This window comes from Mya arenaria, chromosome 10, assembly GCF_026914265.1.
Source record: "Mya arenaria isolate MELC-2E11 chromosome 10, ASM2691426v1".
Taxonomy (NCBI): Eukaryota; Metazoa; Mollusca; class Bivalvia; order Myida; family Myidae; genus Mya; species Mya arenaria.
This window is the reverse complement of record NC_069131.1, coordinates 24,634,347-24,649,281: the sequence shown is the minus strand read 5'-3', so window position 1 is coordinate 24,649,281 and position 14,935 is coordinate 24,634,347. Positions and strand designations below refer to the sequence as shown.

Genomic DNA, 14,935 nt, shown 5'->3' with positions numbered 1-14,935 from the left:
ATATTTAAAGTGAAGGTGCAAGTAATTAAATGTTTGTTTCTATTATTTATAGCTCGTTTGGGCTGTATTGTTTCCTCCACCGCTCTTTGATTTCACCATTTCTTATCCAATCTTTATTAAACTTTGGTTAGAATGTTAACAGGGCATATTAACTTTGACAAGGTCGATAAGAACATAATCAATGTAGTAACTCATACTTTCTGGCCCTTTAATTGTCAACTTTTGATGCATTATTTTCCCCATTCAGATCGGCGGCGGGCGGGATTTGACGTGGAGGAGGTGGAAACCGACGAGTTTGAGGAGTTCGAGCGGCGGCGGCAGGAGGAGGCGGCCCTCCTCGCGCGTGAGGCCCGGGAGGATCAGCTATATGACAACATGCAGATGGCCTTTAAGTACGTCAGATGGCTTGCCATGTTCATTATGCTTAAAGAACCACCTTTTTATAATGATTGGTTTTTGGTTATATTCAAGAGAAAGTTCCACCAAAGCCCAATGATTCAATAAGCAAATTTGAATTCTCCAGGCTTATCAGCTCGGGCGGTGGCGGCGTGACATCTACGAGCAAAATTATTAAATTTTTAACTCGATTTTTCTCCAGGTTCATCGACTCAGACGGCGACGGCGTGATATCTACAAGCGATGTTTACAACCTTATGATGGGGCTGGGCGAAATGTTGACGGACGACGAACTCTTCGGCATGGTGAACGTGGTTGACCTTGACTGTGACGGCAAGGTCACGTTTGATGGTAAGATATTCTCCTGTATCCATGCATTTTAGCTCGTCTGTCGACGTTGCTACTCTTGGTTGTTGTTGTTTTTGTTGTTGTTGTTGTTGTTGTTGTTGTTGTTGTTGTTGTTGTTGTTGTTGTTGTTGAACAAAAATCATAACTCGTAGTAGTAGTAGTAGTAGTAGTAGTAGTAGTAGTAGTAGTAGTAGTTGTAGTAGTAGCAGTAGTAGCAGCAGCAGCAGTAGTAGTAGTAGTAGTTGTTGTTGTTGTTCATGTTGTCGTCGTTGTTGCTGTTGTCGCCGTCGTTGTTGTTTCTGATATATTGCCATTGTCTTGCTGTCGTCGCCTGCGCCGTCGGTTTCGCCGTGCAATAGCTCAAAAACCGTTGAAGATATTCGCACGAAACTTACTGGGTATGCTACCAGTGATAATATATACACAACGTGCTTAGCAAGTTATTAAACTATTCGATAATTGTTGAGGTATACCTCTTGATCAACGAGTTATGGCAGCCGCTGATGGCGCTCATGTCTCCGCATTACAGTCGAACCCCGTTGGCTCTAAGAGACCGGCGAAAATACCTCGAGCCTCGGAAATTTCCAGCCAAGCAGAAATGCTTAGCTTTGGTTTAAAGAAAGCGGTCCTTTACATCAAGTTCGAGCCAACGAGGAAATTCGAGCCAAGCGAGTTCGAGCTAACGGGGTTCAACTGTATTTGCATGATATACTTTTGTTTCCATTCAATTCAAATTTTAATCCTTTCGGGGAAAAAAACAAATATTTAAACACCTACGCGGATCATACGTAATACATGAATATACACGTAAGTTGAAAAGGACTTTAAAAAAGTGTTATCCGTTATTTTTAGTTTTTGTTACGAAATACAATATTAAGGAGATTATCAACGGCTGTACAATGATGTAAATAAATATTTATTGACATTTGAATGCGTAAACTCTAAGCCTATTAAGTCGCACTTAATTCACACGGCAAATCTACAATCGGAGATCAAATGATTTTATTAATCTCATGTTAACACGATACTTACAATAGCCTGTAGTTTGCGCTGATCAAAGATATCTTTGTAGGGAAATGTGTGGCCTTTTATCAGTTAATATGACAGTATAATTTGCTGAATAACGCTCAGTGGATAGAAGCAAACTATGTTTATGTTTTCCTAGCATACATATACTATACACACAGTATAGTTTAGAATATATATATGCTAGTAAAACATAAAATAGTTTGTTTATGTCCACTGTGAATCTCAAGCATTTTGATATGAGAACCGGTTCCCATACTTTAACATAATGCACCAGTCAATTGTAACCACGCCCCCGGTCCTGGGAATAGCGGGGACTTTGGCATTCGGTCTAGCCAAGTCCGGGTAAAATCAACGCCCTGCGGACACAAACTGCTGGTAAAATCCCCGCCAAATGCCCCCGCACCACAGGGACCCTAGGTAAGGCCCATACCCCACTATTTTTGGTGCGAAGACAGGGCACTGCAGGGCCACCTGGAAGGTAAAACACGGCCCATTTTCCCGGCTATCCCCGGTATACCCCCGGATGTTGGGGGCCATGGTTACAATTGACAGGTGCATAATGCAATTAGTAGCAGAACAAGTGTTTTAAACGCAAAAGTATCAGTGTTAACATATTTGCTGGTGAACATGTACGTTTATAATTCCCTGTTTGCATTTAAACATTAAGGTAAAAAATACATCATTAAATTAAATTTTGAATTTAAGGATCCCCCCCCCCCCCCCCCTGTCAACACTTTAAGCCAAATAATTTTGGTTCTGCGAGAGGCGTGCAAGTCAAAAGTTTACGCCCCTAAGTAACATCCCCTCTAACGTCAAATACTGGATCCGTCCCTGCTAACTACAGAATAGTTGTATAACTTAGTGTGATGTAAGGCATTTCTTTAATCAATCCCATCTTACTATACGGCGTTTATTGTATGTACAGATGTATACATTGTCAAAATATAATATCTCATTTAAGAATATTATATTAATCATTGTGATTATAATAAAATTTATCAACAGAAATCATTTGAATCGTTGACTGGCCACATTTTGGCACATTTACTATGGGAAAATATTGGAATCCAATATAATATACACACCCATCATTAAACAAATATTGTTTAAAGTGTCTTTTAATCAATTTGCTTAATTAAATTGTTTCCATATATTTGCTTAGTTCAAGTTAGATATCTTCTAAATTACATTGATTTACGATTTGTATTTGTTTTCATTCTGGACTATAAATCAGGTATTGTTTGTTTTGTTATAACATGGTTTGATGGTGAAAATATCATTTATACCATGCAATATATAACATAAAATGTAACACAAATTAAACACGCTGATAAGTAATACACTATTATGTGTATCTATGTATATGAATATATACATTATATATTCTAAAACTGTATTACTTGGCCTTATATATGTGTTTATTTTTCCAAAGCACATACTCGTCATGCAAACTAAGTGCAGTACTATCAGGTTACCACGTTAACGCACTACTTATATTATGTCAAAATGAAATATATAGCTAAACGTTAAAAATACCATGTGTATGTAACATATACATTTTTACGTTGAGCCATTTTTTGAAGTTGTGAAAAAGTGAATGATTTGGGCTGAAACGGATTTTGAACTGAGATATATATTTCCAACTTATCTGAAATTACTCCTGCATTGTCTTGATAGTGCCGGTTTTGGTTTCAATATTGAGCTGATTGAAATATCCTGTAATTACTCATGCATTGTCTTGATAGGGTTGTCTTTGCTAATTTATTTTATCTCGATTTTGAATCACTCTCCGTTTCGTGTATAGAAATCATCAGAACTAGTGACCTTATTAAAAGGTCATGTGAACGTTCATTTTCTAAGGATTATACCCACGACCTCAAGGTTGAGAGATGGACACCTACACCACTAGACCATTCTCACCCTATAAGCGAATGAACCAACGACCTCTGAAGTGAATGGCAGAAACCTATACCACTCTCACCCTGGTAGGAAATGAACCCACGACCTCTAGGGTAAGAGGAAGACACCTATAACACTAGACCACTCTCACCCTGGTAGGAAATGAAACCACGACCTCTAGGGTAAGAGGAAGACACCTATAACACTAGACCACTCTCACCCTGGTAGGAAATGAACCCACGACCTCTTGGTGAGAGGCAGACACCTATGCCACTCTCACCCTGGTAGGAAATGAACCCACGACCTCTAGGGTAAGAGGAAGACACCTATAACACTAGACCACTCTCACCCTGGTAGGAAATGAACCCACGACCTCTTGGTGAGAGGCAGACACCTATACCACTAGACCACCCCCACCCTGGTAGGAAATGAAACCACGATCTATTGGGCGAGAGGCATACACCTATACCACTAGACCACTCTCACCCTGTAAGGAATGGTCCCACGGCCCCTTGGGTGAGAGGCATACATCTACACCGATAGACCACTCTCACCCTGTAGGGAATGAACCCACGACCTCTGGGGTGAGAGGCGGCGGACACCTACACCACTAGACCACTCTCACCCTGGTAGGGAATTAACCTACAACCTCTGGGGTTAGAGGCGGACACCTATACCATAAGACCTCTCTCACCCTGGTAGGGAATTAACCCACAACCTCTGGGGTAAGGGGCGGCGGACACTCATTCCACTCCACCACTCTTACTTATCAATCAACTGTAAAGTTTGCCTTTACAAACCGTATATTTAAACCGCCTTTAAATGAAGGTTTTCATTTATACAAATTATCGAAGCGTACGTCATTATACATGTAATTCCATTTATTCTTGTAATAAACAGTTCATTTATAACTTAAATTGCAAATTGCCATTTTGTTCGCATAAATAACGCCTATATGTCCCTTTCAAACGTGTGCCCTGTTTAGTTCATATTAAACAATTCCGTCTGTGAAATCAGACAAAGTGCCGATAACTTCCTTTGAAATAGTTCTTTATTGGAGTCTACTTGTTCAAAACGGAGAGATAAGCAGCCTTTAAATGTCTACAAATGAAGCTTATTTGTTTGTTATCAATTTAACATTGGGTAGCATGCTTTTGATATACAAACAAGACCATTGATAGAGCTGTACAAATTCCAATTTCTGCAAGTCTCAAAGTTCAATCGTGTGTGATATTTCTGAAAAGTTGGCAAATATAGCTCGATGGCCATGAGACTATAGCCTTGTTTGATTTGGAATTAATAATGGAGACTTTCGCCGCCAGGTGTAAGTTATTTTTTAACCGTAATGTTGTTGCTTTTTAAAGTGACACTCTTATTCACAATCAATACATAAACATTTATAACAATCATAAATTTTGAGTGATACACCTTCAATTAATAAATAATGCGTTTATTGAAAATATGAATTACTGTTAACAAGATTGTAACCGGCGTGTATTTAACAGCTGAAAACGCAAAAATATTAAATGATTGGTGAGTGCTAAAAGATTTACTATGATCTAGTATAGTCGCATAAGGTATAAATACCATGTTTTCTGCACATTTCTTTCGAAATTAAACTCGGTATCCTTCATAAGCTCCATTGTTTTCGGCATGTATTTTCCTTTTTGGTATATCAAATCAATTGTTTTAATTATGGTAAATCTTAATTTGGAGTAAGAGTGCATCTTTAACATTTTTGCTATTTTGGCACTGTTGCCAGTATCGGATTGACCGTCGGCACCTTATCGTTTCGTCATTTCTGTTATCGTTATCATCGATGTAGGCATTCAATTCATTAGCATTGCATGTAATTTTCCTTTGACGGGGTGTCTGATTATTTTGCTTGTATTTTTTAGTTCTTTTGCGTGCTATAGTTTAAGACACGCAGCTGATACGCAAATAAGCAGTTGCGTAATAACATTTTGAAAGGTCAAAGTTTTTTTGTCACGCCACCCACCCCCCGAAATTGAAATGAAAACAGAAGGGGGGTGGGGGTGAAGGGATAATATGCTGTCCGTCAATGAATTAATTTCGATCTACGTTATCCCAAATTAGGTGAGAGTGGTCTAGTGGCAATGGTATCTGCCTATCACGCAAGAGGTCGTGGGTTCGATCCCCACCAGGGGGTACTTTCTCATTGCCTCTTAAAATGGACACCAGTACTGATTTCTGCCCAGGAAACGGACTGATTCTTTAAGCTCAACTTTCGCAACAATCGAGCTTAAATAAATTAGTAAATACAGATCACAGCAAATTGGCACTAGCTACGCGCCTGAGTTTCATATATTTTATATAAATTGAAAGAGAGAAAATATCAGTCAATATGTTACCGTACATTGACATAGTGTTCTGTTTGTGTATCTTATGCAACGTTAGAATAATCGAAAATTTACAATACAAAACATACAACAAACAACACCCTTTCTTTAATGCATAAATGGCTTTTCACAGATTTCAACATTTCTTACATAAAAAGTGCTTACCATGCAAAGCTTTTATCATAAACCTAGACGTTTGTGGCAGACACAACCAAAAACAATTAACAACTCAACTCAACTCAACTTAAAGTACCTTTTATTTGATCCAATTCGTCTGACAAATACATGGTTAAAATGCCATTAGACGATTGGAATATATGTTTGTTACAGTCATGGAGAGAGATGTCTGTTAATGCATTAATTTCTTTGCATAATGAATTGCCATTTAGAACAGTTAGCATGAACATTTCACAGAATAAACATCAAATCTATACATATACAAAGCAAAAGAAAATGGAAGAGACATATGTTTAACAATGCTTTAAACAAACATGTGTGATATTAATAAGATTAAAGTAACTCTTATTGCTGTTTGCATGCAAGTATGTATGTATTGAAAGCCCTAAAACGTATTTAATATTTCTTTTACAAACTGGCATGACCCTCATATTCCCCTATGGTAAAGAAAACATTAGCCACATTTCCATTTAGGCATTAATTTGTTTTATTAAATAGGTTATTTTGAAGTTCACACATGCGCACTGGCTAATATAAAGGTATTTGCGCGGTATTTCGCGCTGAACACTAAGAAAGTTAGCATCATTATTGTTGGTCTTCTAAACGACTAGTCAGCGCCGGGTCGCGTCCGACCTGACGACTTTAAATATCTTTCAGAAGACATATTAAAATAAACACTGGCTATTACTTGTAATCGGATAAATAAAAAACTGTACAAATTGGCCTCATTGTACTGCATTTAAAAAAGGGTTAATTATTTTCAAAACTGAAAAGAAAAACAGAAATGCCACTTTTAATTTGCTCTCCCGAATTCGCATATATTTTCCAAATTGATTTTTAAAGATCAAAGTTAAAATATCTCATCAACATGTGTAAATAGAAAATAAATACTAGCATTCTTCATATTTAACTTCGACATGAGCAACTACATTTTCGATAAAAAGCCACGCCCCCCTTAAAGACAAAACGAACTGCTCTGTATAAGGTCCGCAGTATATTCATTTCCATCATTGTAAATGTTATTTACCAAAAGAAACGATCAATATTTTACCAATAGATAAACAGCCACACTTTTGTCAGTTATACAAAAGATGGAATCGGTTCTTTTCATTTTTATCTGTGATAATTGACGGGTAGAAATTTTAATTGATAATTTTGTGGACAAAAAATGAATAATAGTGTGATTTTCACCCATTGAATAGAGTTTCTAAAATAACTCTCTTTATTTACGAGTATTTAAACATTCGGTGTATTTTTAATAAAAGATAAAAGTAGGAATAACGTGCGGTGCAAAGGAGGTTTCTTTATTAACAAATGTTAATGTTTAAGTCCGGACGTTTAGGAGTATAAGATATTTCTTCATTTAAAGGCTTTGCAAACCATTCAGTGCCATGCAACTTTTTTGAGATGTGAGTAGATGTATAATATATAGTGTTTAATGTTTAAGTTTGAATATTTGGGATTATAACATAGTTTTTCATTTAAAGGCTTTGCAAACCATTCAGTGTCATGCAACATTTTTTAGAAACGGGTTTAGATGTTTAATATATATTTTAATGTTTAAGTTCCTAAGTTTGGGATTATAAAATATTTCTTCAAAGACTGCAAACCGTCCAATGTTATATAACTTTTTTGAAATGTGAGTAGTAGATGTATAATATACGTGTATAAATATATATACTGTGCACAATTGATTGTGTTATAGTTATTGTTTATTTCTGCTTTACTAAACCTGCATCGGTATTAAGTAGGCATGCTCGAACCGCTTGTTATAATTAATTATTAAACGACTAAAAGGTACTTGGATCATCGTTGGCGTCGGAAGCTTATTTATTATTTAATCATAATCCGTTAGGTGATTCCGTTCGCGGAAACATGAGCGTAAACACTTGATTTGTTTACAAGGAAATCCGTGCAGATATTCTCATGAAACGAATAACTGTAATTATCAGTTTTAAAACGCATATTGTTCAGTAAGGTGCGTTACTAAGGGATTTTTAAAGCTGCACTCTCACAGTTTTACCGGTTTTTTTGTTGTTGTTGGTTTTTTTGGGGGGGTGGAGGGGGGGGGGGGGGGGGGGTCTTGGAATTAGCAATTTTTTGCGTTAATATCTGCAAACCAGTGATAAAAGACTGCGGACATAAAATGAGATCGCAGATGTTCATATTTCGATTCCAAAATTAATGTTTTGTGGCTTAAACCGTTACTAACGGTTTAAGAAAATCGCCTTAAACATAAATGTTGAAGCATAAATATGAAAATCTGCGATCTAATCTTTTATCATCAGTCTTTTATCACTGGTTTGCAGATATTAACCCAAAACTTTGCTCGTTCTAAGACAAAAAATAAAAAAAAGTTGTCAAAACGTTCAATCTGTGAGAGTGCAGCTTTAATTGTCCATTTATAAAAAGAGGAAAACGGGTACGTGAGCGCTGAAAACCCCTTGTGTTACTCTTGTTTAGCAAATATCATATTGAATATTAACCCTTAGACTGCTGATGGCAATTTTAAAGGCTTTGCAAACAGCTTGGAACCAGACCAGGCATCGAGTTACTCGGAGTCTGGTCTGGTTCCAAGCTGTTTGCCACTCAGTCAATATATCCCCAAAGTTAAGTAAATTGAAAGAAATTTAGAATAAACCAGACGACATTTTTGAGCAGACGACAATTTACCCAGCATGCAAAGGGTTAAATCGTTACCCTGTATAATCTGAGGCAGAGGTTTTAATACATTTTTTCCATATTTGAACTTTCAGATTTTCGGAAGTTTTTACTGCCACAGTCAGGAGACGAGACACTTATTACATCTCCAGCAGAATTAGCGCAGCGTCTCATTGAAAGCACTGCCCCAGTTAGCGTAGCATACGACACTAAGGCTGAAAACGCTGACAAGGATGCAGACGTTCTAAACGAAAACGTCGGCGAAAACGCAGACGTAATTCCTAATCAAAACGCAGACGATGTAAACGGAGGTGGTGTTGAAACAGAATTAGGAAGCGGTGAAAAGGAAAAGGAGGAAACAGCAGTCACCTCAGAGGCTGAAGTAGTTACAGAGAAGACTGAAGAAGATACGAAAAAGAAAGCTGACTATCAGCGGAAACGTTCTATGTTGTGGGGGTATACCTCTTCTTCTTCTACAGACACTGTAAGTGTTTGTATTTTGTGACAGTTTTGTGCACTCTTTTTACTGAAATTGGATTAAATGTTTCGCTTGATGTAAATTTTAAAGGGGCTATACACCAGATGGTCCCAAAATGGGCAAATACATTATTTCAACAAAACAAGCATATAATTGTCGATACGACCTAGTATGAAGTCGATAATACATCATTTTACATATTTAAAGGAATAGTTTCCTTGATTTAAGGAATATGTTGTAGCTGTCTAAGTTTACCCATTTAAAATAGCGCATAAATTAATGGTTTCCCAGTTTATATTGTGTATAATAAGCATCTGAATGTCACGTGATTAGTACAGATACATAGACAAACCTAGTATTTCGAATTGAAGAAATACGCAAACACTGCGATCCATTGCGTTATACACAGAACACAAGCGTAAACAACATGCTTCATACTTTGTACTAACGTTCTTTTTGGCATTTGATATTAGAAAACGATGTATTCTATGTGATTCCCATGATCAACACACTTAAATACAAGTTTTATTTTAACTCATTGGCAAATGGGAATCTATCTAACAATTGAGAATGGCTCTGGTTTCTACATTTTATATAGGATGTAAATAGGATTTAACTCTGTAATTTATCGTTTTCAGGTCAAGCGAGAGGATCGTGTGACGTCAGTATCATCTGAGAGCGACAGCGTTTTCTTAGACGCGAAGCAGACTACACCTGATACACCGGAAGTGATAACCGATGATGGCACGCTCGATTGTGCAAATTTAGAAAAACCGGAAGTAGATGATGATAATCGATTAACTGATCCACCGGATACCCCGGGTCAGCTTCTGTTAGACGCTATTAAAGAAGAAGACGAACATTCTAACTATGATGTTGAAAGAAAAGGAGATGAAAAAGAAGTGAATGATAAACATGAACAAAAACCTGATGTTAAACCGGTTTTACACATTGAACATAAGAAGAAATTATTTTCCAGACAAAGTTCGTCTGCTTCTTTGAAAACTAAATTCACTGAAAGTTTTGTTGACTCTGGTGTAGAAACAATGGATTCTGTAAATTGTTCAGAGATGCTTGATCTACCTGACGAATACGATATAGATATGTCAGGGGATGAAACGGAAGAGGCGAAAGCAGCGTCAACATCGCATCCAGCAACAAAGCACTCTGCACGTGCTATTTACGACGATAACCAAGAAGACGAGGACATGGTAGAAGCACACCACGTGCATGAGTCATTGTCACGTGTTAGTTCTACGGAATCTTTAAGCAAACTGGAAGATTTGGAATCAGAAATGCCTACTGAACGAGTAAAAAACTTCGTTAATGAAATAATGCGTATTGATTTACCGAAAAGCCCTACATCCGGGGATTTAAATGTAAACCTCAAAGAATCGGATCGCTTAACACGTGCGGAGTATTTGCAAAATGCAATTTTGCAGCGTTCTGCCACAGCACCATCATTGACAGTTTCAAAAAGTAACACCGGTCGCCCGGACACTGCCCGTAGATCTGATATTCCTTGCTCACATATTAACATTGACCTGACCCTCGACACAACGCCAAAGGCTAACGTCAGGACGGTCAGACAAGGCAGGGAACGCTCAACAAGTGCGCGATCATCACGGGACGTTAACGGAACGTCTGTTAGTGTTAGTGTCATTGACCTCATGAAAAATGTATCCAATGATGAAAATAGGTCGCCAGTGTCGGAGCGCTGTCGGTGGCCAACGAGGCTTCTGACACGGCCAAGGTCGCCTCACATGAAAATGCCGTATTCCCAAAGAGAGCAGAAAATTGACTTAAACCTTGGTGGAAGACATATCGAGGCTCATGAGAGGATACCGCTTCCGCAGAGGCGTGCTCAGTCGGCGCATCCCCTCAGTCGCACAATCGCATCGGCAACGTCAAGAACGCCAGCGACGCCAAAACCACCCATTAAGCGTCCACAGACGGCGAGCCTTCCAATGACGTACCGGAAACCGGAACCGAACAAAGAAACAGTGATCCTGTCAGTCCATCCTTTTGCAAACTCAGATGCTCTCTATCCAAACAAAAATCTTTTAACTTCCTACCACCACGGTTTTAAATCAATTTGGCCCACTGGGCGTAAAATTAACTTCATCCAAAATAAGAAACCGTTTGAGTCTTTCGAATTAAACTCCTACTCGCGGGCAATCGAAAGAAAGCAGTTCCCATTTAAGACAAAACATAACACCAGCATTAAACAGGCTACTCCTGTTGTTTCTACGGACGAGTCGATGTGTTTAATAGCACACAAGCAACAAGTAATTAAAGGGAACAATACGAAACATTCAGATGATGCTAAAAAGCCGTCAGTTAGGAAATTGTCTTTATACCTAGCAACAGACAGTACGCCAAGAATGGCACGTTGATTTAAAGGTGTATATTCATGAATTTCAGAATAAGAATTTAAAGGTACTCGTTCAAGTTGTATTGGGTCAGGCATCAAAAATAAGGAAGTTGGTGTGAAATGTGAACAAAATGATTATTTCAATGATAAAACATTATCAAAAGTTTAAAATAGAACTTTGTTATTAATAATTGTTAACACTATGTCAGAAAATGCGATTTTGCCGAAATGTTTACGAAACGACAATGAAATTTAAATGAGTTCGGGCTTGGAATTACACACTTTGTTCAAATGAGAATGTGACAAATGCTGTTTAGTGAAGAAAATAATTCAGTTTTAACAAAGTTATACATCTTTGCTTACACGAAATCAGTGAATGAGTCCTTTTTTTCAAAATTTCTGTGAAACAAAATGGTCCATATAGTTAGTGTACTACAGTGAAACTGCGATAACTCGAACATAATATAACTCAAACAAGCGATAACTCGAACAGGAAAATGACTCGAACATGCGATAACTTAAACAGTTATGCCTCGAATCGGCGATTATTCAGACAGTGACAACTCGAATATGCGATAACTCGAACAGGCGATAACTCAAACAGTGATGCCTCGAATAGGCGATTATTCAAACAGTGATAACTTGAACAGTGGTGCCTCAAATAGGCGATAACTCGAACAGTGGAGCCTCGAATAGGCGATTATTCAAACAGTGATAACTTGAACAGTGGTGCCTCAAATAGGCGATAACTCGAACAGTGGTGCCTCGAATAGGCGATAACTCGAAAAGGCGATAATTAGAACAGGCGATAACTCGAAAACTGTGGACTGGTGGAGGTGTTTATTTACCTTCGAATTATAGAATATCTAAAATACAACCTGATATATTTAAAACGAGTGTTTATAACGATGAAATAATTAAACGCCTAAACATATTCAATTTAACATATAGGTATGGATTTTAGTAATGCGTTTATATCCGAGAGCGTTTTAATTCGACTCGAACTCAATATATGAACAAAATCACGAGAGTTGAAAATGACGTTCCGGATCAAAACGCAGCAGTAACAATCCATTTATTATATATACATTACTGGGTTAAAACACTCAAATGACATACTATTTTACAGTATATGGCATTTCAATGATGCTCTATTTGGTTTTATGACATTATTTAGCTGTAGTCAATGCTTCAAAGAAAACTAATACTAGAGATAAAAATATACTTAGTAATTGTTAAAACACAATATGTTGTACTCAACTATTTTTTTTTTGCAGTAGAATATTTTTTTCTTTCGAATCTTCGTCAGAGATTTTAATCAACATATTTTACGAGATATTGTGCTTTTAAAAAGTGAGAAAAATACCTAGATGCGATTTTAAACACCTTTTGGTGGTTTGCGGTAAAAGAGTTAAGGTTGAGATTGACATTTTACTTAAGTATGTTCGTGATATTGAAGCTAGTTCATTCGTGATTGTATCAATCAACATTTTATCACAGTGCATTTACAGTCAAACCCCGTTGGCTCGAACACGTATGGCTCGAAATCATCGTTGGCTCGAACACGTATTGCTCGAAATCATCGTTGGCTCGAACACGTATGGCTCGAAATCATCGTTGGCTCGAACACGTATGGCTCGAAATCATCGTTGGCTCGAACTCGATGTCAAGGACCGATTTCTATATACTAAAAGTAAACATTCCCGCTTGGCTCGATTTTTCCGAGGCTCGAGGATATTTCGCCGGTCCCTGGGAGTTCGAGCCAACGAGGTTCGCTTGTAGTTAATTATTCTCTAGGATAGAATCCGTTAACGACGTCTGAATGGCAGTGTATTTTTGTGAAACATGTTTGATATAAGTGCTATATTCATCGGCATAGATAAAAATTGCCGTAACACAAGATTTGTTGACAATATTTGTTTATTATACGCACAATTTTGCACGTTTTGGTGTAGCTAAAGTTATATTAAATTTGAAAGTGTTGTGTTAAAAACACTTGTGACGAACGTTGGATTTTTCTGTTTGTGTTTCTATGGTTACCTAAAATAACTTCGAATGTCTTGCTAATATTAGGCCATGTACACATTAGCTTAATCGAGTACATTTTTAGACACATTTCTGTTACAATTATATTTTTTCTATGAGTACCTTAAATAAGTTTGCATTTCTTGTTAATTTTAGCTAATATACATTTTTGCATGCTTAACAATTGTTTTAGTATGTTCTAGAATTGTTTACGGTTTCAAACATTGTCCCCCTCTCTGTTAACGACAATCGTAACAACTCGGCCATTTCCGGAAAGCTTTGGGATAGACTGTTGGATAATGGTCGAGGTGTTCCGATTCGGATATTTTGTAGCATAGTGAATTTATCTGCGATACTGTCTGCTGGCGGACATGTTGTGTGTAATTATAGTCACGGTTATGCTTCGACCACAGTATTTATAAAAAAAAAATTGTTATGTTTGAAATTTAGGTTTTGTATGTTAGGTTTCTATTATGAATTAAAGGCTTTGGAAAATGGCAGTTCTTTGTAGTTTGTGTGTACATGTATTTAAAAAGACACAAATTCTTCATTCCAGTATAATCTAGTGTTTTCATCGAAACAATTGGGTACCTGGATCGGGGGGGGGGGGGGGTCTAACGTGTTTTGTGTTTTCCGAATTTTAAGTGAGGGAAATGTGTGATGCGGAATAAAATGGCGGTGTATATGAATTGCTAGAATAGTATACAAGTGTAGCTGGTAAGTTAGTTTGCATAACAAATACGCGGTACGTTCTCATTGGATAACAAATTGCCTTTTGTGATAAATTATAACCTGTCTTACAGCTCGCGTCTTAACATTTGTATCAGCACACGCTTATTCTAATTCTGCATCACATAAAAAAAGCATAAAACTTCCTCGCCCAACACAAAAGGTGTTTAAACGTAGAAAAATCGGCCGTATAGTGCCCATGTAAGTGAACTAACCGTCGAAAAAAAATATGCAAAAAGTCAAGGGAAAATAGCTAGAATGGTACAAGAATGGTGCACTTTGTATTGCTAGTGTTCAGTTAATTAAATGAAACCCGATATTGGCTGAGGGCGTTTTGATCGTGTGTAGCAAGTTAAGTAAGGCAGTGTTTTCAGGCAACACATTTCCATTTTCTGTTTAATTATCTAATATGACATATAGTTATCTTCCCCTCAGTACCTTACCAATGTTGATAGATTG

At 37.4% G+C, this 14,935-nt stretch overlaps 1 protein-coding gene across 4 annotated transcripts in view; it reads left to right on the top strand.

The window, feature by feature from the left end:
* The window catches only part of LOC128205150 (uncharacterized), a 33,411-nt gene extending 19,172 nt beyond the window's left edge, over positions 1-14,239 (top strand). For all 4 annotated transcript variants that reach the window (XM_052906600.1, XM_052906599.1, XM_052906598.1 and 1 more), the window contains 4 exons: positions 248-392; positions 599-747; positions 8,966-9,354; positions 9,987-14,239. In XM_052906600.1, coding sequence (XP_052762560.1) covers positions 248-392; positions 599-747; positions 8,966-9,354; positions 9,987-11,744 — 2,441 coding nt within the window. In that variant the 3' untranslated portion in view covers positions 11,745-14,239. The remainder of the gene's footprint in view (positions 1-247; positions 393-598; positions 748-8,965; positions 9,355-9,986) is intronic.
* The last annotated feature ends 696 nt before the right edge of the window (positions 14,240-14,935 follow it).